General features: G+C 40.6%; 1 protein-coding gene across 3 annotated transcripts in view; it reads right to left on the bottom strand.

Annotated features, from left to right (window-relative positions):
- Positions 1-23,860, bottom strand: part of SAMD12 (sterile alpha motif domain containing 12) — a 178,192-nt gene that overhangs the window by 21,122 nt on the left and 133,210 nt on the right. Inside the window, exon 5 of one of the 3 annotated variants that reach the window (XM_042839745.1) lies at positions 6,124-7,876. The exons of the other annotated variants lie outside the window; for them this stretch is intronic. Within the exon in view, the coding sequence (XP_042695679.1) occupies positions 7,872-7,876 (5 nt within the window). The 3' untranslated portion in view covers positions 6,124-7,871. Of the gene's footprint in view, positions 1-6,123; positions 7,877-23,860 lie in introns of those variants that run through there. 3 annotated transcript variants of the gene reach the window in all.

Raw genomic sequence — 23,860 nt, 5'->3', positions numbered from 1 at the left:
CTGTGATCACTGGAGCACAGCCCATCAGCAAGAACTTTTGTCTTCAGCCTCTTGGCCCATACTCCAAGTTAGAAATTCTTTCCATGTCTAAGTGGGACCAGCATGCAGGGAAATTACATCTTCTGATAGCGTTCAAAGGCGTTTCTGTGTTGCACATATATTTGGTTCAGTTCTTACACTGACCAGGCCACTCCAGTGAGCAGTTCTAAATCCAATGCAATAAACCCACCTTGACCATCAGTTGGAAGCTAAGGAAATCCATCCATCTAGGATTTTCCTTGCAGATATACTGGATATTTAGATATTTGGAAAAAGTAACAAATAAAAAAGCTTTCTACTTTTGATTCAAATTCTGAAGAATTTAACCAAAAATAACCTGCGATATCTCTAATAAAAAGCTAAAACTTCTGAATTGGTTAAATAAAAAAGCAATCTGGTGATTTTGCACCTCTCTCCTGGAAAGCAAGTTTTCTCTTTCCATCTGTGAAAGGAAGATCATGGCTCTGCTTTCTGCACATACACAGTTCTGGGAGCGCAACTGCATGTGATGAATCATGTGGAGACAACCATGGGCTTCCAACTTCTCCTTCCAGCCAGCACCACTACCCTTGTGCTGGGCCAAGCCTGCTGCACAGGACAATGGGACTATGAAATATGTCCCTGTGGCAAACAAGACGAAAGAGCAATGCTTGTGTTAAACCAATTCATGTCACTGATCTGCTTTAGAGCTCCAGCACAGCCCCAGCAACCCTGGCAGTAAGCGGGCAGAATGGCTGCAGGCAGCAGCAGCAGCGTCTCAGGCCAGATCCACCACCGAGGTATCATATGGTGGAGTCATATCTTGTGCCTCCCTGAATGCTGGCTATGGTCTTCCATAGAACACTGATGTTTAACTCAATTTAGAAAGGTAATAAAGAATGAAGACAGTGGCGTGCAAATGGATAGGCAACACTGCAGATAACTGGCAGGATAATTGTCTTTTTAACTAACAATAGGGACAGCAGACCCACTGGCAACAGCCAAAGCATTTGTTCAAATTACGCATTCTCTGACTTCTCTTTTGCTACTGGAGGACCCAATCCTGCAGCTATTTTTGGTAGTGTTATTTTGTCAGTGCCCAGCCATGAATTGGGGTCCCACTGTGCTATTCAAACACTTAACTAAAGGCTGGTTTCTGCCCAAAGACTTTGAAACTTAACTTCAAAAATCCCAGAGGTTTTAATGGCAGGAAGAACTGCATTACCAGTACTTTCTTCTATTGTCTTTTATTATTTATTTTACCAAATATTGTTTACTTCATTTGCAGTAATTAGAGTAGAATAATGAAAAAAATGTTTTCAAGCAAAAGCCTGGAAGGACTCTGCAGTACTGCTGGTGAAATAACAAGCCATTTCAATGAAAAAACCCATAAGAATTGCACAGCCCCAAATGGCTTCCGCAGAGCCATTGTATGTGTAACACTGCCACAGCAGTATTGTATGCAAATATATAATTTAGTTATTTTTATGTAACCTGGTTATTTTGTAATCACAGAGGTAGGGTTTAGACAAATGGGGCATATACCATTTGTAAAGAAACAACCTGGGAAAAAATATGCATTGCAGTTGTAGCCCCGATATGTAAATTCAGATACTCAAAATACACATTGTCACCTAACAGCAGATTATTCAGTTTCACTAATGATACTGATTTTGAGTTAAACTAGAATATAAGGAAATGAAAGCCTATATAAGCATGTGATCTTTTAAAATTTTAATGAATAATGATTAGCTTTTATAAAATACTGTTCATTCAAGCCTGTTTTCAGAACCAACTGCAGACTCATATACTCTTTTGTCCCCAGACAATGGAGTTCACCAGGTCTTTCACTACACAACCATCACCCCTGGTGTGACAACACACGGTGCTTGTAAAGTTGCACAACACGTTAAAAACTCTGTACCATAAATATGAAATACAGACAGGACATAGACAGGATATGTCTAAAATGTGATGAGAAATATTTATACAGTTATATATCACTAAATCTATTGTGACTGTAAATATAAAATAATCACAATCGATTATCACAGAATCACAGAATCACAGAATGACTGAATATCTAAATTCTGCAGATCCAGCAACATTCCCAATGGCATTCATCCATACCACCATGCTGAGATATCATTTGCTATGACCTTTAAAGAAAATGCCCCCTCTTCCAAGAGAGCAGCCTGCCTGCAGGACAGGTGTCTCAGATACGAGCTCATGATTGAGTGGCTAATATCTTTACACAAATCCAGCTCACCTGTGTGAACATGAAAAATGGTTCTGAGACTATGCTATCTCCCTGTGTCTGAGATCATGACTGCAAAACTTTGTAGCAGCCTCCAAGAGGTTTTTGGGAACCATCCTCTATAAAGCCAAAAACTCAGACACAGCCTTCTGCACTCCTGACACCCACAACTTAACTGGATTTGTCCAAATAGACTTTAAACTCCATGGTAAGGATCTGAATCTGTTCTGAAACCACATTGAGCTGTCCATCAGAGAGCAGGCCAAAACTACCACTGAAGATGATAGCAAATAATTATTTAAAATGTTTGTTTCCTCTGGTGCAAAATCAGCTACTTCAGTTACACTGCATTCAACAGCTTTAAGCTAAACGAGGGGAGATTTAGCTTAGTCGTTAGTAAGAAATTCTTTACTCAGAGGGAGGTGAGGTGCTGGCTCAGCTGCCCAGAGGAGCTGTGGGCGCCCCATCCCCAGAAGTGCTCAAGGCCAGGTTGGATGGGCCCTGGGCAGCCTGAGCTGGCGGGTGGCAGCCCTGCCCATTGCAGGGGGTTGGGTTGGGACTGGATGGGCTTTGAGATCTCTTCCAACCCAAGCCGTTCTATGTGAAGGGCTTGGAGAATACGCCCTATGAGGAGCGACTGAAGGAACTGGGGCTGTTCAGTCTGGGGAAAAGGAGGCTGAGGGGAGACCTTATTGCTCTCTTCCAATATCTGAAAGGTGCTTACAGTGAGAGCGGGGTTGGTCTCTTCTCACTGGTGACAGGACGAGGGGAAATGGCCTCAAGTTGTGCCAGGGTAAGTTTAGGTTGGATATCAGGAAAAACTTTACAGAAAGGGTTGTTAAGCACTGGAATAGCCTCCCTGGGGAGGTGGTTGAGTCACCACCCCTGTGACTGTGTTGTGTCCAAAAACTGTTTGGATGTGGTGCTCAGGGACATGATTTAGTGGTGGGTTGTTAGTTAGGGTAGTGTGGTTAGGTTGTGGTTGAACTTTATGATCTTTGAGGTCTTTTCTAACCTGAATGATTGTATGATTCTATGATTCTATGAACTGAAAGCGAGCTTGGCATCTTCAGGCTCATGTACCAACAAAGGACTTGCAGATGAAAGTGTGGCCTGAATTCACCCAACTATATTTAGACACCTACTGCTGTCACCTAGATTATACCTGTAGACTTTCTCCATGGTCTGTGGAGAGAAGCAGTCGCCTGCCTCCCATCTGCAGCCCCAAATCTTACTGATCTCAGAGATCACTGCTGCTCAGCTGACCACAGCAGGGACACAGAAACCTGGGCAGTACATGAAGGTAGATGAGATGGATCTGAACCATGATTAACAAGTGAGTGGAATAAGTGTGAACTGCACCGGTTCTACAGAGCTAAGGGGAAATAAAACAACAAAAGTATTTCAACTGGCCAAGGCTGCATCCATAAATCTCAGTACACCCAGGGAACAGATTTTTTTGAGTAAGGTGGTGCCATTTTTACATACTGATGAGTAATAACACACTCTAAAAATGTTTTATAGGATTTGATCGTGGGAGACAGAATGAGTTTGGAAATTTTGCCTTTAGAAGATCATGCACCATGGCAACCACTAGAAAGGTGAAAAAATTCTCCCTGGGTCATTTCTGTGGAAGGTTCTGATTGTAGCTTGGCTGGTGCTCACTTCCCTGCATGGCAGTGGAATTACTAACTTTGCTGGGCATGGCCAAGACCATTTACTTAACATCAAGTTACCACAAATCACTGTTAATTCTAGCGCTGGCTGTAGATTATGTTAGAACCTTTACTTGAAATTTTAAAGACCAGACACTTGAAGGATTGGTATTAAATTGTCCCCTGTTGATCAGTTACCCTGTTAATTTTATGTAGCTGCCTTGATTCTTCGATTTCTCTTTTTCTAAATAAAAGTGAAAATTTGCTCTAGCTGTCTGCCAACCGCTAAATGCTTTTTCCTCTGTGACTGCATAGCAAATCTATGCTGCTCTGACTGGGATTAACAAAGCTCCTGTCGCCCATCCCAAATGGACAGTAGTTCCCAATCCTTCTAATCTTTGGGATGTTATGGTGTAGCACTGCAGTTGTTAGATGTAAGGAATGATTAAAACTGTAACGTGTATGTGTCTGTACACACACAGTGAATGAGGAATTCTCAACTTCATCTCTAGCACCTCTTGGGGACATGAAAGCGTCATCTCTGGGTGACATCCGTAACTCTTCCGAATCAGGGGACAGCCATCAGCTGGTTCCTACTTTCATCTGAGAACGGAACCTATTCCCATGTTACATTTTACGTTTTTGGAACAGTCTGCAAATTTTTAGCCCCTTAATATCAACTGCTAAGTCAATTTATATAAACAACCACTCTCTCACTCAGTAGAAATATTGAACTCAATTTCAAGGTAGAATATTTAGGCTGAGGAACAATCCATTTCTATTCCTAAATTACAGACTTCATTTTGAGGCTTATTCCCTAAAACAAAGGCCTGTTTAATTTTGAATGGTTTGTGTCAGTTTGAGCCACTGATGGCCCAGATGAAACAGCTAGAAGCAGGACAAAAAGTCTCAGCTCTTCTGAAGACACCACCTGTATAGATGGGATGAACACTGTCACTCAGGTTGACAGTCATATCTGTCATATCTGCCCTGCTGGGGACAAATCAGGGAAAATATTCCATGCCGACAAAGCCATTTATTTACTTATTTGCCTTTCCGACTCTTTTTTGTCTCTCTGTGCTGGCACTTACTCCTGCACACACCACACTGCCAGCAGCTCCGAACAATTTTTATTTTCACTATTTCAGTTCGTTCTTTCTGTGTCATGATATATCCCAGAGTCACCCTAAGAAGTCTGCATTTAGGTGTTTCTGTTCTGTCTCTCCATATTCTGAGTAACGCTTACAGGAAATTTGCTCTTTGATTTCAATGGAAGACTGGAATGGCCAAACACTGATTCTTCATCAGGGATGATTTGTAAAAATACTTCATGTCATCTCCATAACCTCATGCAAATCAAATGCTTTTAAAAAATTCTTCCAATTATTACTAGTAATTACTAATGCACTGGAAGCCTGCTGCCAATTTCAGTGAGTTTTCTGCTATGTTTTTTCTTTATAACCAATTCTGGCTCAAAAAAACCCCAAATCATCGTAGAGTAGTATGGAAAAATTACTTCACTTATGATTTGCAGAGATGTGGCAGCCTCCTTTGTTTTCAGGAGACAGGAAGTGAAAAACAATTCTGCATACTATCAAGGAGAACATGCCTAGATATGTGTGTACACATGTATGTACAGAAATATGCATATACAGAAAACCCATGACAATGGAGTTTGACATAAGTTATGAGCTAAACACATGTAAGCAGACAAATTAAGCAGATGTGTACACATTAATGTTGATATTAGGCCTCTAGAAATAACTTTCCATTCTGCACTACATAAGCAAGCACAAATTCTGTTAGCACTCGCATACCAATAGGAGTGAAACATCTGGCAATATGAATTGATGTTCTACATTATTTAAAACAATTACATCTTCATGCTAGCTGAAATTCTTTACTGTTCATAATCAGCTTCCAGCTCTAAAATCCAAGTCACCAGGATACATACACAACTTATATTACACTGTAAGATTGAGGCTGTAAAGGAATATTAAGAAGGAACCCTTACGAAATAATACTAAATAATTCCTTTCTAGTTAAGATTAAAATCATGGCTAAGAGAGCAGAAGTTTGCTAATTCACTTTAATGACTGGGAGATCCATTGCAAATTACTGAATTTTTCAACTAAGTGAGAAACGCATTAAAAAACACAAGTGTAATTTATCACAAAATGCACTTTACTCATTTATTTTGACAGCTGTTGTTTAAATTATTTATGTCCCATCATCATGTACTAGTAATTGTACTGTACTCCATTTTGCAAAAAATAGTAATCAGTGAGATTAGAGTAGCATAATATCTCCTATCACCTTTTGTTTGGAGGTGAGTAGAAATCATTATTTTGTGCCTTGCCAATGCAAAACAGGATTTCAAAAAGGGCTTTCTTTTTTTTCCCCATTATTTTTTACAGAATGCTGAACCCAAATGCCATCTAGAAGATTCAAGCATCCGCAGTTGAAACTTGAGTGGAAAGAGTTGTGTTGTTACCTCACTTAAATAAGTGGCTATTAAGGGTTTAGCACAGTCAGATTAGGACTCCCCCCTGGAAAACTCCATCAGTGCACATTAAAAAAACTCTGAACCTGAACTGAAAGTCATTGGGAGCTTCGCTCCAGCGGGCTGACAGACATCATTGAGTAATACAGCTCTGCATCCATGCATCTCCTTTAAAGGCAGGTACATTTTGCTTTCTCCATGTTTCTATTTCAAGTCAGAGGGAACAAAGGAGGAAGCCACACCTTCCTTCTCCGAGCTGTGGTTTGACTTTACAAACTTGCATCATGGGCACAGCCTCCATGTGAATAAGTACAAATGAGAAAGGAGAAAAGTTAAAGCAGATTTGGCTGAGAAAGGAGAAAAGTTAAAGCCCATTTGGCTTTAGTCATTCCTGGAGTCAAGTTATATCAAGAATATTAAGCACTCGGGGTGTTGGCTGGTGTTGCATCACAGCCAGCCCACGCTGATGAACACCATGTACTCAGGAAACAAGGCAGTTGGGCATCCCGTGAGGATCGGCGCGGCAGGCCTGCCAGTGCATGTGCTTCCATATGTTCTATCAAGTAAACTGCAACTCCGAAGCACAGGAAAAAAACCCTCAGCTCCCCACATCCCCAGTAAAAGATTAGTCTTGTGAAAGACGCCAGACTGACAGTCTGGGAACCCAACATTTCCCTACAATATTTACAGTAGCTTCCACGAAGGAAGCAGCAGCACAAACCCTCCCTTTTCAAGGGAGCTGCAATCTTCATGGCTTTTGGGGTGGAGGGGAAGCAGCACCGTGTCCTGTGGGGCTGTGCAGCTCAGTCTCTGGAGCCAACCAGTCCAAGTTGGTACCTCTGAGGGATGCTGGGGATGCTGGCATCTGTAGCTAAGCAAGGTATGTTAGAGGATATCTTTGGATGAGAGCTGAAGACTTTTTGAGGCCTCTTACCTCCATTACAAATACAAATCGAATCAGCGAGAGTGTGACCTTACAATTGGATTCACTCCACCTAATTTACACCTTAATTAATGATTATTATTAATTATCCTTAATTACTTTAGATCCCTAAATTAATTACAGTGTTTCTAAATTACAAGTGCAGTTACCATTGGTATTAGCTGCCTCAATAGATGCTATAAATCCAGGCCTTACAGTTTCACTTCTTCACTTCAATACTCAACCAAATCCTTTCTGTGCGCTGCTTAAAAAATGGCCTCAGAAATGCTCACTGTGAAATCGAAGTTACTCTCTCCTAAACATCACAGTTAGCTAGTGAGCTTTAAAACATGTCTGAGGCTTCACAAAAAACCTGTAGCCTGCAGGCAAGTTGTCCTGTGTCCCAGTGGCTGCAGAAGGAGGACCATCCCTGCTGCAGGACCAAGGGAAATTCAAGGTTCCAGGAAAGGGACACACTTCAGACTTCAGCTGGGTACATTTTGAGAAGCAGAGTCATTAGCCTGCAATGTAGGGAAGAGGGGGAGAGGGAAAGTGTGAAAAAAGATTTCCCGATAATCTCACTGTACTCACCAGCCATGCGAATGAGCTTCCTGTATGCTGACTCATTTTTAGCTGTTTAAACGTGTTTCCTTAGATATCTTCCTAGTTCTTTTTTTTTTTTTTTCAACAGCATTAACTTTTCTCAGCTTAATATGGTAATATGCAGTCAAAGACACTCAAGCCTTTGCTATGATCATTTTTCCCTCCTGTTTTCTTCTGTCTAACTGAGCCTATGGAAACCTAACCAGTTTTCTTTTGGATGGTGCCTGTCTGCAAGGCCCCTGAAAGCCTTGTAGGGACCCCAGTGTCAGACAAGCCTGGAAATTTCTTCTGGAAATGACTGCATCATAGAATGGCTTGGGTTGGAAGGACCTTAAAGCCCACCCAGTCCCACCTCCCTGCCATGTGCAGGGCTGCCACCCCCCAGCTCAGCTGCCCAGGGCCCCATCCAACCTGGCGTTGAACACCTCCAGGGATGGGGCATCCACAGCTTCTCTGGGCAGCTGTGCCAGTGTCTCAGTGACCTCTGAGTAAACAATTTCCTCTTAACATCTAACCTAAATCTCCTAAATCTTAGCTTAAAACCATACCTCCTCATCCTAACACTGTCAGACCATGTAAAAAGTGTCACCTGCAGCAGTTCCTCACGGCTGGCTCAGCCAGACTGCACTGCCACTTCCTTCTCTTGCCTTCCCCTCAATCCTGCTCTTTGTTAGGCAGGAGGACGTACTCCAAAATACAAAATGAGTCACTTTTAGTGGTTCATAGACCTCTAACAAATACCCTCTGAAGGTGTTTTGGTCCTGTATAATGAATTGAAGTCTGCCGACAGAAACGTGTCTTTTCTTGCTTGCCTCACGCCAGTCCCTCACCACAATCCACAGGCTCCCAGAGTCTGCTTTGAACAATAAAATGACTGTGCTGACATTTCTGGAGCATGTGTGTGTGTGTGTGTGTGTATGAGAGTGTGTGTGGAAGGGGCATTACTCTTCTAATTACCGTCTGGATCTCATTAGGATCAGAGTAAGATCTCAATTCAGTGTCTCTGAAGCACCCAGGGAGAAAAAAAAATGCTGTCAACCACAATTAGCTGAAGTGGAACTGCAGTGGTAGTTTTGTGCTCACAGCAAATTATTAAACACACTTCAACTATAAATAATAACGAACTTGAAGAAGCAAATCTTCTTAAGGTCTGCAAAACTGAATCTTAAAATTTTAGGTGCAGTTCTCTAGTTAAATTACAAAGCACTAAACCTAAAATTAAGTTGCTCTGGGCAATCTTAAAATAGTAGATTGCTGGATCTAAGCTTATGGGTGTTCTCGGTTAACTGCTTCTGAAGAAATATAAAAGTGGTTTATTACAACTATAATTACAGAAAAACTTTGCCCTGTACTTTTCTTGCCTGGCTGGAGGAGAGGAGTTTGGATACACCATGTGAAAGTGAGCCCTGAAAATCAAAACAACAGGAATCAAAAATGCACACTAAGCAGGCTGAGCTATCAAAGCTCCTGGGACAAATCTAGTACGGTCTTACGCAGCATCACGCGGATTTGTCTCTTTCAGAACCACAGAATCCTTGTTGGAAGAGACCCCTAAAGGCCACCTAGTCCAACTGCCCTGCAGTGAACAAGGACACCTACAGCTAGAGCAGGGTGCTCAGAGCCCCATCCAGCCTCTTTATCTGAAGGACCACTAGGACACATACACACACACATACATGTGCTTCGCTGTACGCACAAGGAGAACACATATTCGTACTCCCACAGAGAATGAACTTCCAGGGCACATTTAAAAACAGATGCACTTGCACACTCATGCAGTTACTTTTAGTAGTCTCATTTTTTTCCACATTTCTACTCCCGTTTTATCTATCAAAAATTTTGTATAAAATCTGAGGCCCTGATCTTGACAATAAAATATACTACAAGAGATCACAGAATATTGACAACATTGTCAGTCTCAGCAGAAGATGAGAGTCAGGCTCCCTTCCACAAAATCATAAGACTGGGTGAAAAATCAATATGAGAGATTGATTTGCTTTCTGATTTTTCAGTCATTAAGAGTCGCATTTCCAAGCTGTTCTCTCCAGAGCACGAAGGGACAGAAACTTCTCTCTTATTGCTTAATGAAAGCTGAAAACTCATGATTTTACATGACTTTGGAAGCTGCAGCTCTTTGAGAAATACTGAATATTGTCACAGACAAGATAAACCACATGATTGGCCACAGTTTTAAGATTTGGAAGGTTGAAAGGTGCCACCTTTAGCAGCAAGTCATGTAGATTGACTTTTAAGCAAGGCAGGACTTGCAATAAAATCTGGAAAATCATTTTTATGGAAGAAAAGAATGAATACTGCTACTTCTATAAAGAAATCCAATAGAGCATATTACAGATATTTTGTTAACTTTTCTACAGGGATTGGAGCAGTCATAGTTTATTTATAAATTCACCTTTAACCTAGCACATATTTTCAGGTAGAATATTTCTCTTGGAGGATTTTTATATGGAATCAGATGCAGTTTCTGCTCTTGATTGCATCTAATACTGTACTGCAACATTTTGTGATTAAGTCAGCAAACTTAACAATATTTAAACTGCTCTTCTGATTAGAGAATTTAAAATATGTGGAGAGTAGTGGGGTTATCTCCAAGAGCACTTAGCAATTTTCCAGCTACTGAATTAAATGAAAATGACAGATTCAGAGAAACATTAGGTACCCAGATCTAAAATAAATCCAAACTCTTCCATGATGCTATTTGCCCTCCACTTCTTTTCCTAGTGTTTTCCTGCCCACTGATATTCTTTAACTTTTTCGAATTTCCTCTCATAAACTGGCAACTTCTTCAAAATATTGGCAACATGAGAATTAAAAAAAAAAAAAAAAAAAAAAAAGCCACATCCACAATTATTCAAATCAAAATGCACTAAAAATTCTGATACTTTTCAAAGATCAGCAACCACTTTTGCTAATAGTGACTTTTATAGTCAATACTGATGAAAAGATGGATAATTCTGGGAAAGTAAGATTTTCTCCTATTCTCCTACAGAATATTTCAATACGCAAGACAAATCTTGAAATATGAGAGAGCAAGTAAAACAATAACGAGTGAGAGACACAAAGATTCCTGGACTCTCAAGAAGGTGAGTCACATGTTCGCTTACAGCTAAGCTTGGATTTAATTGCTAGCAGTGAATCTGGAAGCTGAAAAATAAAACCAAAACTACTGTCCAAAGATGAACTTCCCCTGTCATTAAAAACTGAAAGGATTTCAATATATATTCCCCTGGAGTTTGTTTATCATTAACAATAGAAAATGATGAAATTTTACAAAACAAGAAATGTCTGACTATTAATTCTTTGCCAAAACCTGCCTTACGACAATGCAAAGGCCCTCTGTTCCCTCCAGTGCATCATCTGTTTTTCAGTATTTTATGCTAAATAAATAAATAAATAAATAATCTGTTCCTCAAAGTACAGCTTTGGGGAATTTAAGTTAGTAAAACATTCAATGCAGAACCTTTTCAGTTTTCCACATCTGTGCCAGATCTGGCCAGCAAGGGCCTGAATGTCTGAACCATATTAGTCTCAATCTAAGAAAAAATTGAGAACAGAAATGAAAATCAAACAAAAATGTTAAGCTAACAAACACACATTGTCAAAAGTTACAGAAAATATACAGTTGTTTTTGCCTAGGGATTTTTAACTCAATCAAAAACTCAGGATAAAAAGAGACTGATCCAAATATGAGGCTGCATATGTGCATCAGAACACGGATTGTACTGTGTCAAAATTCTCCCAGATACTTTCCCTTTCCTCATTATCTTCAAACCAAGCGACACCAGGAAGTGTTTTACAGGAATTCTGAATGAGATCAGAATCTGTAGGCCGAACCCACTTGCACAACCTCCTCACAGGGCTTCTTGTTCTCAGCAGCTGGTGTTAGGGTGGCATTGCTGGTGAGATGCAAACCTGCCTATCTGTAGGCTGAGTCTTTCTGAAAGGTTTGCTGACAGCACCATGTGAAACATGGAGTGTGAAGCCATGCCTCCTGTGCGTGGACTTGGTTCTTCACAGCATCAATCAAATGCCTGTGAGAATAGCCATCCTTGTGTGCTCCCTGTCCTCCCCCCCTCATATCACATCCCTATAGTTAAAAGCAATATTCTTATTGAATAGACGTTACCATGCCAAGACATCTTGATTCTCTGGGCTTTGAGTTATACTTCAAAACAACATGTTGCAACAGTGGTCTTACGATAGCCAAGAGAGTACATATAATTCCCTCTACAGTAGTCAATACATGAAGATCTATCAGGGATTTTGCTTGAAGGAGGCATAACGGAAAATCACAAAATCATAAAATGGCTTGAGTTGGAAGACACCTTAAAGGTCATCAAGTTCCAACACTCTGCTGCAGGTAGGGCTGCCTCCCACCAGCTCAGGCAGCCCAGGGCCCCATCCAACCTGGCCTTGAGCACCTCCAGGGTGGGATCCCCACAGGGATGGGGCATCCACAGCTTCTCTGGGCAGCCTCACCACCCTCTGAGTAAAGAATTTCCTCATAATATCTAATCTAAATCTCCTCTCTTTTAGATTAAAACCCTTTTCCTTTGTCCTGTCGCTATCAGATTGTGTAAGAAGTCATTCTCTCTCCTATTTATAAGCTTCCTTAAAGTAATGGAAGGCTGCAATGAGGTCTGTCTGGAGCCTGCTCTTCTCCAAGCTGAACAAGCTCAGAAAAACACAACTGACTTGTAACTCCGCTGAATGACCTTGGTGTTTAACTTTGCTGTTTTCACAAACACAGAATGTGACATAAGAAAGAAATCTGGTTTTAACTGAAATCACTTAGAAAAGGCAAAAGTGAACATTTTCATGCATCATGTTCCTACATCATTCTAGGCTAACTTTGAACTAAGATGAAGGAATATGGTGATTGTTAGCAATTTTGTGCCATTTTGGCACTTCTCTAGTAACAGGCAGTCCTTCATTACACATTTGGATCACAAAGTACCCTGTGCATTTGGCCAGAAATGAGACCCTTTTTGAACAGTTTTCCTTGAAAATCATAATCTTAGAAAAAAAGTATGGCCCTACTATTATCTAACATCAATATAAAATATTTTAATAGCATACAATTTATGTGTCACAGTATTTTTACAAATAAGGATCTCAAATGTTGAGTAGATGCTTATTTGTAACTCTTTTGGGTCTTCTCTTTTTTAAAAATCTTTTCTCTGCACTGCGATTAGGTTTATCTGTTTTCAAAGTTCAGTGAAGCTGAAAACATACAATGGAAAACTTGCCCTCACTTGTTAGATACTATTTCACAACCGAGGTTAGGAACAATGAGAATCCTTTCATTGTATGCACAATACCTCAGCTTGGGCTGAACTCGCTAAACTGCCTTGGAGCACTTGCTGTGAATGCCAGGAAAGCTGGATTTTTGAGATTTCAACCTTCAAAAAAGCTGCACTACATTGGGCCTATCTGAGTATAAACACATGCAAGCCAGAAATTGTTCTGTAAGCTTGCAGAAAAAGGAATCTAAATTCAGGACTCTAACATTGTTTTTGCATGTACAAATGACCCAATAGTAGCTTGCATGAGTCCACATAATGCAATGGGACTTCCAGCACTTTCAGAATTACGCTTCCTAATTACAAGCATACTGTTTGTAGGAAACCTACTGCTGGAAATTTAATAATTAGTTCCCAGTTTGCCAGACTACCAAAGGACAAGGCTTAGCAACATCATGGGAAACTAGAAGTGGATCTTTTAACTTCTCTTAAGATTTAACAGACTCTGCCTATTTCCAAATAGGAACCAAACTTGACTTCTAATGTCTTCCACAATTTTATGCTTCCATGTCCTTGTTCTCATGAACTTCAGCAAAAGGAAATGCAAAGTCTTGCTCCCAGAGAGAGGCAGCAGTACATGGGGATGACCATCTGCACAACAGCTCCACAGAAAAGGCCCTGGGATTCCTGGTGGACACTAAGTTGACCATGTTCTTGCAGCAAGGCCAACAGTATCCTAGGCTATAGAAGACCTGGTAGTCTGAGAGAAAAGATGGCCAAATTGCCATGTGACAGATGGCAGCAGAGGGACAGTCTGACAAAATGGCATCTGACGTGGAAGTATGTGTGAAGCAAAGGTGTGTCACTGAATTCCTCTGTGTGGAAAAATTGGTACCCACTGATATTCATTGATGTTTGCTGAATGTTTATGGAGACCAAACAGTGGATGTAAGCAGAGTGAGGCAGTGGGTGGTGTGTTTCAGCTGTGGTGACAACAGTGGGTCAACTCTGCTGGTGCAGTATTTTATGATCATGGCATGTAGGCTCATGTTAATTGCTGGTAAGAATGGTGGCTAACGGTGGTGACTACACTGAAAAATAGTGTTTTGTAGCTGAGAATTTGCTCTCTCAAATAGTATTATTGTGCTCTTTGTGTTTGTTGTAGTTTCCGTGAAAATAAATGGGAGGCATTACTTTGGGCACAACCTACGTAGTAAGCATAGTCCTAGTATTTGTGGTTAAAATAAAACATTTTACTGTACAAGTTAATGAATGTGGCTGAACAGTTGCTACAGCCACTGCTGGAGGAAAAGCAGTAATTTAATAAAGAGTAAAGTGATAATTATCCGGCATCCTGATTCATTTTAAGATATGGCATCTTCAAGCAACAGAACACACATATTCTTTAATTGATAACTGAAAACATTTCCTTGGGCTAACTAAATATCTAGTTGACTGAATTTTCATTTAAAAAACTGTGATACGATTCCCTGAGGAGAATGTTCTTCAATTATAAACATCCACGTTTCATTTTATATTCCCCTCTCATACCTTCTAGAGAAGCCCACAGGAAGCTTGTGCCAAAATCTCTTCTGAAGCAGACAATATTTACTTTCATTCACGCTTTTTCCAGATCAAGTACAAATACAAAGGCGTTCTTCACATCTGGACAGTATTGCATGCTACATATTTTCAGCACTACTGAAGCACAAATTCGCCCCAAACAATGTTCCTCCACCAATGGCATTAGCCAGATTTCATTCTCTTCCAAAGTGAATGTAGCTATTCTTGACCTGCTGAGAAGCTAGAAGGGATGTTCTCTGGAGATGACCTCCTGTTATGTCACTGGCATAATATGTCCCTGGGGGAAAGAAAGATGGGCCAAGAGGATTTGTGGCAAATCAGGATCATCTCCTTATTGCTCTTGTTTTGGCCTCATCTCTAAGAATTTCTTCCCATGTGTAGAGGGAATATAACAGAGGCAAGTCAACTAAGCTGCATGATTTCTTCCAGGCTCATTTCACCACAACAGTGAAGGCCTCTGCTGTCTCTCTGCTCTCCAAGAAAAAATCTCTCCGTTTCTTCCTCCATGGAGGTCTTCATGCATGTTGCAGAAACCTTGGTTCTTTATGTGAGATCTGCGTGCACAGATCACAAAATCTTTCTGATCTACGAGTCCATATGCTGTCAACACTTGGAGATATATCATCCAATCTCTCATCACATCACACTTTTTATTCCTGCCACCTGTTCCTCCTCCACTCTTGCTGGCCTGCAGTTCTCTACTGCACTAAAAACATTGCTATGGGGGCCATCATCTTCATATGCCTTTGCCAGCTTCATCCCTTGTACCCCGGGCATCCCATCCCATCTCTGATTATAGAATCAAGAGTCACAGAATATCCTGAGTTGGAAGTGATCCACAACGATCACTGAGTCAAATTCCTGGCTCATACACAAGACCACCCAAAAATCAAATCATATGCCTAAACATTGTCCAAGCACTTCTTGAACTCTGGTGGCTTGTTACCATGATGACTGCTTTGGAGAGCCTGTTCCAGTGCCTGACCACTCTCTTGGTGAAGAACCCTTCCTAATATCCAACCTGACTCATATCTGAAGCAGCTTTGGATGCTGCTCTGATGTTGTGTGGCAGTTCACTCTATTGCGTAAGAAAAGGATGAGAAGTTGGAAGGTAGATGACACTTGTGTGCTGTGGGGAGAACTGAGGGTAAAGGAAGAAAATTCAACCAGTCCAAAGGAAGAAAAAGATGAAGAAAATAAAGTTGGAAAAACATCCATCATCAGCCTGCATGCTAACCAATTTTTTTACTGATTTGTTCTATAAATCTTTAAACAATGGACGTCAGAAGCAAAACCAGGTACCACAGTCATATCAGCCTCTGCCTGTGTCAGTCTCTGCCTGAGATGAACTACACCCCTCTGGCTCAGTGTATAACATTGGGCAAGAACATGCTATGAAATGAATTTGTCCCATAATTATGACTACCTCAGGGGCCCTGGAGCAATCTGAGGTTCTCTGTCACTTGTGCTGTCTTTGCATTGAAACTGAGGAGTCAGGGTCTTCTAAGAGGAAGCAACATGTAATCTTTCACCAGCATGGAGCTGAGAAGCAGCCAGAGTCAAAAGCTGGAGAGTATTACTGAATCCCACGGGATGGACACAACCAACACTGTTTGTGGGTAGGGAGGTTCTCATTGAGGGATCTAAGCACAGTAAATAAAATAGTTGTTAACAGACAAGCCCTGTCTATTCCAAGCTGGAATTCCAATGAATTTTGGGATGAATCTGATTGAAAAAAAAATCAGCTAAAATAAACCCACTAATTTTTGCAAGTAAGATATTCAAACCATAAAACCATTTAAAATCTAGCAGTACTCTTTGTTCTTCCCATACACTTTGATATTCAAATGCTTTAATCTCTGTTATGAAGCCTCCTAGGACAGCCCCTTACAGACTTAATTTCAGTACCATGAGCATAGTTATTTACTAAATTTCTTCAGGTCACAATGCAATCCCCTTAGGACAGGATTCATCTAGCCAACAGCAGATGTCTACAGAGTAGAACAGACGAGAATTCCATGGCTACCCTCCTTTCTTTCACAATGGAGAGCAACAGACATCTCTGTTGTGCAGCTCATTTCATCTCACCTCATCTGGAAGTAGACATTTAAATTAGGCAAGATGAAGGTCACATCATTAGCATCTACAGCTAAAAGCTCAAATTTCTCTTTGTGAGATCCAAGCTGAAACATATTCCTATGCTGAATACTACCTACCTACTGCTGTTGGGCCTCAGAAATCATCTGCTAGGAAACAGTAACTGCATGAAGAATTTAGGGTGTCTGAGCTTTTTAAGTGTAACATACCGCTAACCATGTAACACAAAACAAACTATAATGAAACACAATCTCTTCATCAAGTTTTTGTCAGAAATGTATTGGTATTGTAAACATTACAGTCATGGATGCTTGTAACAGAAAAAACAGTTATTTTTAACAAGATCCTAGAATTACCAAATACCCTCCTGTCATCCATTTTGTGTCAACTAATAGCAGAGACACGATTTAGAAAAAAGCTACAAAGTTATGTCACTGGCACACAAAAGCAGATCCTTTAAGACACTTCAAATGTCCTTCCTTCAGCAGGTGTACTCAGATCTACCCATTCACATAACTGGCCTCATGGCTGCTCACTGAGTCCCACTCAGAGCAAAATGGGGCATTACAGCAAGTCTACCAAGGGTATGAGGGAGCACGGGGCTGCCTGTCCTCATGTTCTCAGTTTCTCCAGTGGAACAGAACTGATGACAATGAGGTCATGCTGCATAGCTGTTCTTCAAAGTTTTTTCTATGCATGGGGAGGGAAGTTCTTAGTTCTGGACACTGCCATTAATTTATATGCAGTAGATGACTATTTTTATTATTAATCTTCCGCACCTGTGCCCAGCATGTTGGATGGGTGAATTTTAAACAAATTAAATTTTGCATACTCACTCCCTTTGTGATTTTATTATGCAAATAACACTCATCTCTTCACCTCTGAAACCATCCACAAACCACAATTCCAAAGTCAGCCTCATTTATAAAAATGCTGATAAAGGCTGATCTTTTTAAGGATTCAATACAATAAGAACTGAATTCTGTCTCTTTGTAATCTGGAGGGTAAATGGGAGAGCCTGCTGTTCTCACGTATTTTCTTTCGTGGAAAATAGGAGTTTAATTGTAATTTTTATCTATGCTTCAATTCTGTTGTCTCCATATTTCTACAGGTCATCTTAAATCACGTCTGTTCAACTGGCTGTGGTTATTTTATAATTTGCTGCGACACAGCCCGCAATTCTGAAAGCACAAAACACAATCAGTTCTGGAGTGACTGGGGATGGACGAATCCCTGAGGCAATGGGGAACAAGCAGGGGAACGGGAGAGGCAGGACAATGTGGAGGACAACAAGAGGGAAAGCTGGCAGCTTTCTGAGCATTCAGATTGCTCTTGGGAGGCCTTCCCTGAAAATCAGCAGAGTACTCAGCAGGATGCATTGAAAGGATATTGAGCACATAATCCTCAGCTCCTTCATAAATGTTGATCCACAGCTGGGTCACATCAACTGCTGCAGAGCACAAGCAGTACTAACAGATGCTACCAATACATAACTACGTTGGCTTTGTTAAGGCCCAAGTTTTGCAGAGGTAGGCATAGGCTAGCTCATTTTCACATTCATTTTTGTCGAGCCTTAAGTGGAGCAGGGCTCCCCCCACTACCATTTTATCTGCCAGTTCAAACAGTAGAACCAGTTTCATCAACATTTGGGGCCTTATTTGCCTAAATGTGAACACTTATTAGAGGCTCTCAATGTATGCATAGTGATTATTTATCACCTAGAGCAAGGGTCAGTCATTCTTGGCTAGAAAATGATATCTATTGCTCACTGCTTTCTTGACCTTACTCTTGAAAATTATGTTAGTCAGCTGTTTGGTGGACTGAATACAGTCTCACTGCATTGGATTTGGTCCAATTTCAATTCTAGAAGTTTTTGGAGGACATTTTTCTATTTTATTGGTTCAACATACTTTTTCCTTTGAGCATTTTTTTTTTTGTCAGATTAACTAAGAAAGCCAGTCATCAGTGTTCTCAGTCGGGACTCCTTTTCTCTTTATTGTCTTCAGTTAATACTTTATCTTATCTTCTTTAATGAGTGCCCCATCACCTCTATATTATGCAAGATTTCTTTGGTGCTTCCAAACCAACCAGTAACTACCAACCCCAAATACTCCCACTCTAATGATGAATCCAGCAGATCAGATAGAGATATAATTCAAAGGAGTGATTAGCAATCTTAGCTTGCACAAAAAAATAACTGAAAAACAATGAAAAGTATACTTACATGATCTGTTCATATTTAGCATCAATTATGGAGATAGTGTGAAGTTGATAGATCTCAAATTTTAATTACCTTGAAATCTGCAGAGTGGTTTACTAAACGCTTTTTTGTTTAAGTCTATTTAATATAGTATTTAATTAGACTGCATTCTAGGTCAAAGTAATTCAATTTAGAAGTGTATTACCAGTAGGTGCTACATAAACAGCATTAAGAAAACCCTGCAGGTTGAGATCATACAGTCATCGGCAGAGTTGCTCCCTTGCTCTTGGACAAGCTGATTATTTAAAAATCTCTGTTACAGAAATTGGAAAACACAAAAATGTGCTTTGTGATTTATAAATTCTACACATGTACAGAGCTATCCTGTGCCCAGTGCACATCCTTAGATGAGTGGGAACAGAAGGAGTCAGGGGTTAAAGAATATTAAGTTGCATTCAAAAGAATTTTTCTATAAGGCAATGAAAAAATCCCAAATGTACACACTGCTCTAACACAAAACTGCTTTAGAATATTCACAGGGCACTCATACTTGGCTTAAAGCATGTCATATTTGATGCACAACACTCCAGCCATCTCTTTAAAATCTGTCAGTACAGAGAGTGCTCCAGCAAGGCCTTGGACAATTCCACACAGTTCAAAAACATATTTAAGCCTTGGCAGTATTTCCCCTTTACACTTAGAACATATTTTCATCACCAACACCATACGAAAATTTGTCCAAGCTCATCCTGCCCCAAGAGCCAGGGTCTGTCACCATGCTCCTGGCCTTGCTTCCTATCCACTCAAAATGCTGCCGCAAAGACTATTCCCTGTTTCCTTGCTTTGATAATAATGGATAATGTATTTGCAACAGCAGACTCAGAAGACTGTCAAGGTCCCTCCAAGCACAGCCTATCTTTGCCTATCCTTTCTTATTTGTTGCTCAGCTATTGATCCTCTCTTTGCCTCTGACACTGAATGCTGCAACCCAGTCAAAAAACCTCCAAAGACAATTAGATTTTCTCACAGAGGTTCTCACTTCTGGGCACAGTTCAAAAAATCTGCAAGGCCACACCTTCCTGTCTTCTTGAGAAATCCTAGAAAGATTTTCCTCTAATGCAATGTCCACAAAAACCTGACAGATTTGTTGGGATCGTGGATTATCACAAGAACTATTGTCTTATTATTCTCTCATATTCACTTGATGCATTTACCTGCTGCTTTCTCACATATTTAGCATGCAATCTTTTGCAATCTTTAAACTCCACATTCATAAAGCACCAAGTGCACTGCGGAGTTGGCCCACAAGGAGGGCTTCTGAAGCGCTGTCATAATACAAATAAGCACAAAGACATAACAGCAGCTCACGGAAAGAATTAATTTACCCTCTGCTTTTAGCAGTAGGAAAAGAGGACAGAAAATGACGAGGGCATACTGCAGAACAGACTACGTGTGCCAGTTAATGTACAGGGAAGAGATTTTGCAGGAAGCCTCATAATTGCCTTCACAGTGAATCAATCTGCATATCTGCAGATGGGTTTTGTTCTTCATGATGACACCTTAAGCAGAATCCAGGTCGAAGCACACTCAGGCACCCCCACATAGGACTTGCCTTGTTACCAGCTCCTTCGCCACCACTCCCTGTGCTGGGAAGGGTACACAGCTCTCCCAAAAGGCTGCTCAGCTCTACGGTGAGGTTACTGTTCTTTGGTTCAAAATTAGTTTGTGATATATGTCAAGGGTATTTCCAAGAAGTAGCACAGACTATCGCCACACATACATTTGTGATCAACTGTTTTCAAGGATGAACCACAGAAGAGTAACACTTCATCGAGAATCTCTGGTGAGCACCTTGAGAACTCACTGTGAATTGCAGCCTCTGCCATCGCAGCAGCCTGATGCTGTCGTTTCACACGAACAGGACCAGGTATCCCACTAGTTTTATGGCTTTATAACTCTTTTTAAAATGTGTTTCAATTAACAAAATAAAATAAGGGTTGCTATTTTATATACATCAACTATGTTACACATTTTATGAGGGCTGCTCCAAAAGTAATGCCTCCCATTTTATTATGTTGGTCTGTGACATCAGAGGTGGATGCTGAAGGTACAGCAGTAGAGGTGAATCTTCCCACCAATGTTCCATTACATTTTTATGCTGTGTGACAGATGGCAGCAGAGGGAAAGTCGGACAAAACGGAGTCTGATACAGAAGTACATATGAAGCAAAGGTGTGTCACTGAATTTCTCCATGCAGAAAAACTTGCACCTCTTGACATTCATTGACACTTACTGAATGTATGTAGAGACAAACAGTGGATGTGAGCACAGTGAGCCAGAGCACGGTACATTTCAGCAGCGCTGACAGTGACAGCAGGTCACCTCTGCTGCTGCAGATTTTTACAATCACAGCACGCAGGCTCTAGTTAATCACTGGTGAAAATGTATAGCTTAATAGTAATGTCTATGTGAAAAAATAGTGTTTTGTAGCTGATATCAAGTAGCATTATTGTGGTCTTTTTATCTGTTGTAGCTTCCATGGAAATAATTAGAAGACGTTACTTTTGGAGCAGCCTATGTGTTTGCAGACCAAGACATTTCCTCTTCACTCAGTGCAGCCCAGGCAAGCCAAAAGGTTTGATGTGCTTGGAATAAATCTATAAAGATTTGATACAGAATTCTTGACACTTGTAGGTACCTTGCAAAAATCTTGCTGTCTCAGGGAACACATGTACAAAAGTAATCCCTGTTTTGTAGAAGATGTAGCCATGTACTACTGCTTATTTAAAGGAAACTTTGAGATGTGAAAATAGAAAATGTTGCAGTGCTGTGGTAAATTATGCAAATATCACTTGCGTGGAAGTACCCTCTAACAATGATCTCGTTTGTGTTTTCTCCAAATTTCCATCAGCTTGGAGTTTAACTAAACAAACACCATTCTCGTGTTATTATTTGGAGAGAGAACCCAGTGGGAACTCCACTTCTCTGAATCATGTCCCAGATCTATCTAGACTAAAACCTCCACCACCCACATTTCCAGACAGTTCTACTTTCACCTGCAAAAATTAACCCTTGGCTCTGCTGCATCTCTCCAGATCTCAAGGCAATTGGTTACTAGGCAACCAGCCCCTATTTTCCCTGGCTTGCTTGTTTAATTGAAGCCTGTACTAAATAACACTGCCAAAGAGGGAAGTCATTCACTAACGGTGCACAGCTATTACTGAAGTCTCTGGTAGAGACCGGTAGGGATGAGAGAAGGAAAGCAGTGCACCCCTTTACAGTGTGCAAACACTGTAAACAATCATTAAATATATGAGGAAGGACCTTTTATCTGTTTTATCCATCGGACTGATCTTCTAATTAGATGTCCATCCTGCTGTTTGAGACCAACAAGAGGCAGTAGAAATTTGCAGCAAGAAGGGCAGAAGCAGCAGCAGCCTCCATCTAGATTGCCTAAATGCCTACAGGAACTCTGAAAACTTGAGCCAATCTACTGAACATTCTCACTACTCTGGTAAGTGGAAAAGTGTGCTGGGGATCTCACTGCCTCTACAGACAACCTCTGTGCTAGATACAGAGCAGCTCAAAGCAGCGCTGACCAGACCTGCTCCAGCACAAGCCTGCAGAAAATTCAGAGCAAATGGAATAAAAAATAAATCTGCAAACTTCCTCATTTAAGGAGTGGAGAAGGAAAGACGTACTCAATTTTTAGGAATAGCATTCAACCACTAGTTTTTGACCCAAGTCTTAGGCAACAAAGCAGCTGTATCACACATTTTTATGATGTGAGATGTGTGCAGCTAGGAATTCTTCTAAAAAAACTCTGCCTGCCTTCTCCAAGTTAACTCCTTGCTCCCTGAAAACCAAATTCTTGTCCAAGCAAATTCTGTCAGACTGCAGATCTAGGTGTTACAGTCTGGCTCCAACCACCTCCCCCCCCTCCCTTCCCGATCAAAAGCATTTAAAAGCCTTGATAAATTTAAAATCTAATTACTTTATATTCAGTGTATAAATACAGCCTCAAATTTGAACTGCCCTCTGGATGCCTATCTGACATGGTGGCTTGAAAGGGATTTCTTGCCTCCCAACTTCAAGTAAGTAATGCAAGTTTAGTGGGAGAAACCCAGGTTGTAATATTTCCTGACTGCAGCATAGAGAAATTAAACACTTCTCCATTATGCCTAATTTTTTTTGTTTATGGCAAGGGAGATTTTCCAAAGAGATAAGAATAAAATATTTCATTCAAGAAGTTCAAGAACTCAGAATTAGACTGTGATACCTGAAATAGCACTACTGACACACCTGCTTTATATCTCATCCTGACTCATGACACCTATCTTCAAATTACCCTCTGCCAGCCAGTGGATAAGACTTGTCTAGAAGCTCCAAGTGACTAATTGGCAAGAATATCTCAAAGAAAATGTTTTTAATTATGTGTGTTTGACATTTTTTGTATATTTTGTGAGATAATAAATACATTTTCACCAGGTTTCCATTGACACCATATGGCAGCTCACAAAAAGCTGAACAAATTAGGTGTAATGAGGCTCATTTTAAAAAAAAAAAAAAAAGGAAGTTCTGCTATTTAGGAGGACTTTAAATTTTGCAGGATGGGTTTCAGATGGAGGACATACCCTGCACCTCGCTTCTCAGGAACTTCTGTTCAATGATCGGAGGTAGCAGTGGACAAAAAGCAGACTTGAGGACACTTAAACTGTAAATAAAAGGCAGAATAGAAATAGCTTTCACAGAATTAGATG

The sequence above is a fragment of the Centrocercus urophasianus genome, unplaced genomic scaffold, assembly GCF_019232065.1.
Source record: "Centrocercus urophasianus isolate 14NV4802_14NV808 unplaced genomic scaffold, USGS_Curo_1.0 seq_11, whole genome shotgun sequence".
NCBI lineage: Eukaryota > Metazoa > Chordata > Aves > Galliformes > Phasianidae > Centrocercus > Centrocercus urophasianus.
Note: the sequence above shows the minus strand (reverse complement) of the source record. Positions and strands in the feature narration are given on the sequence as shown.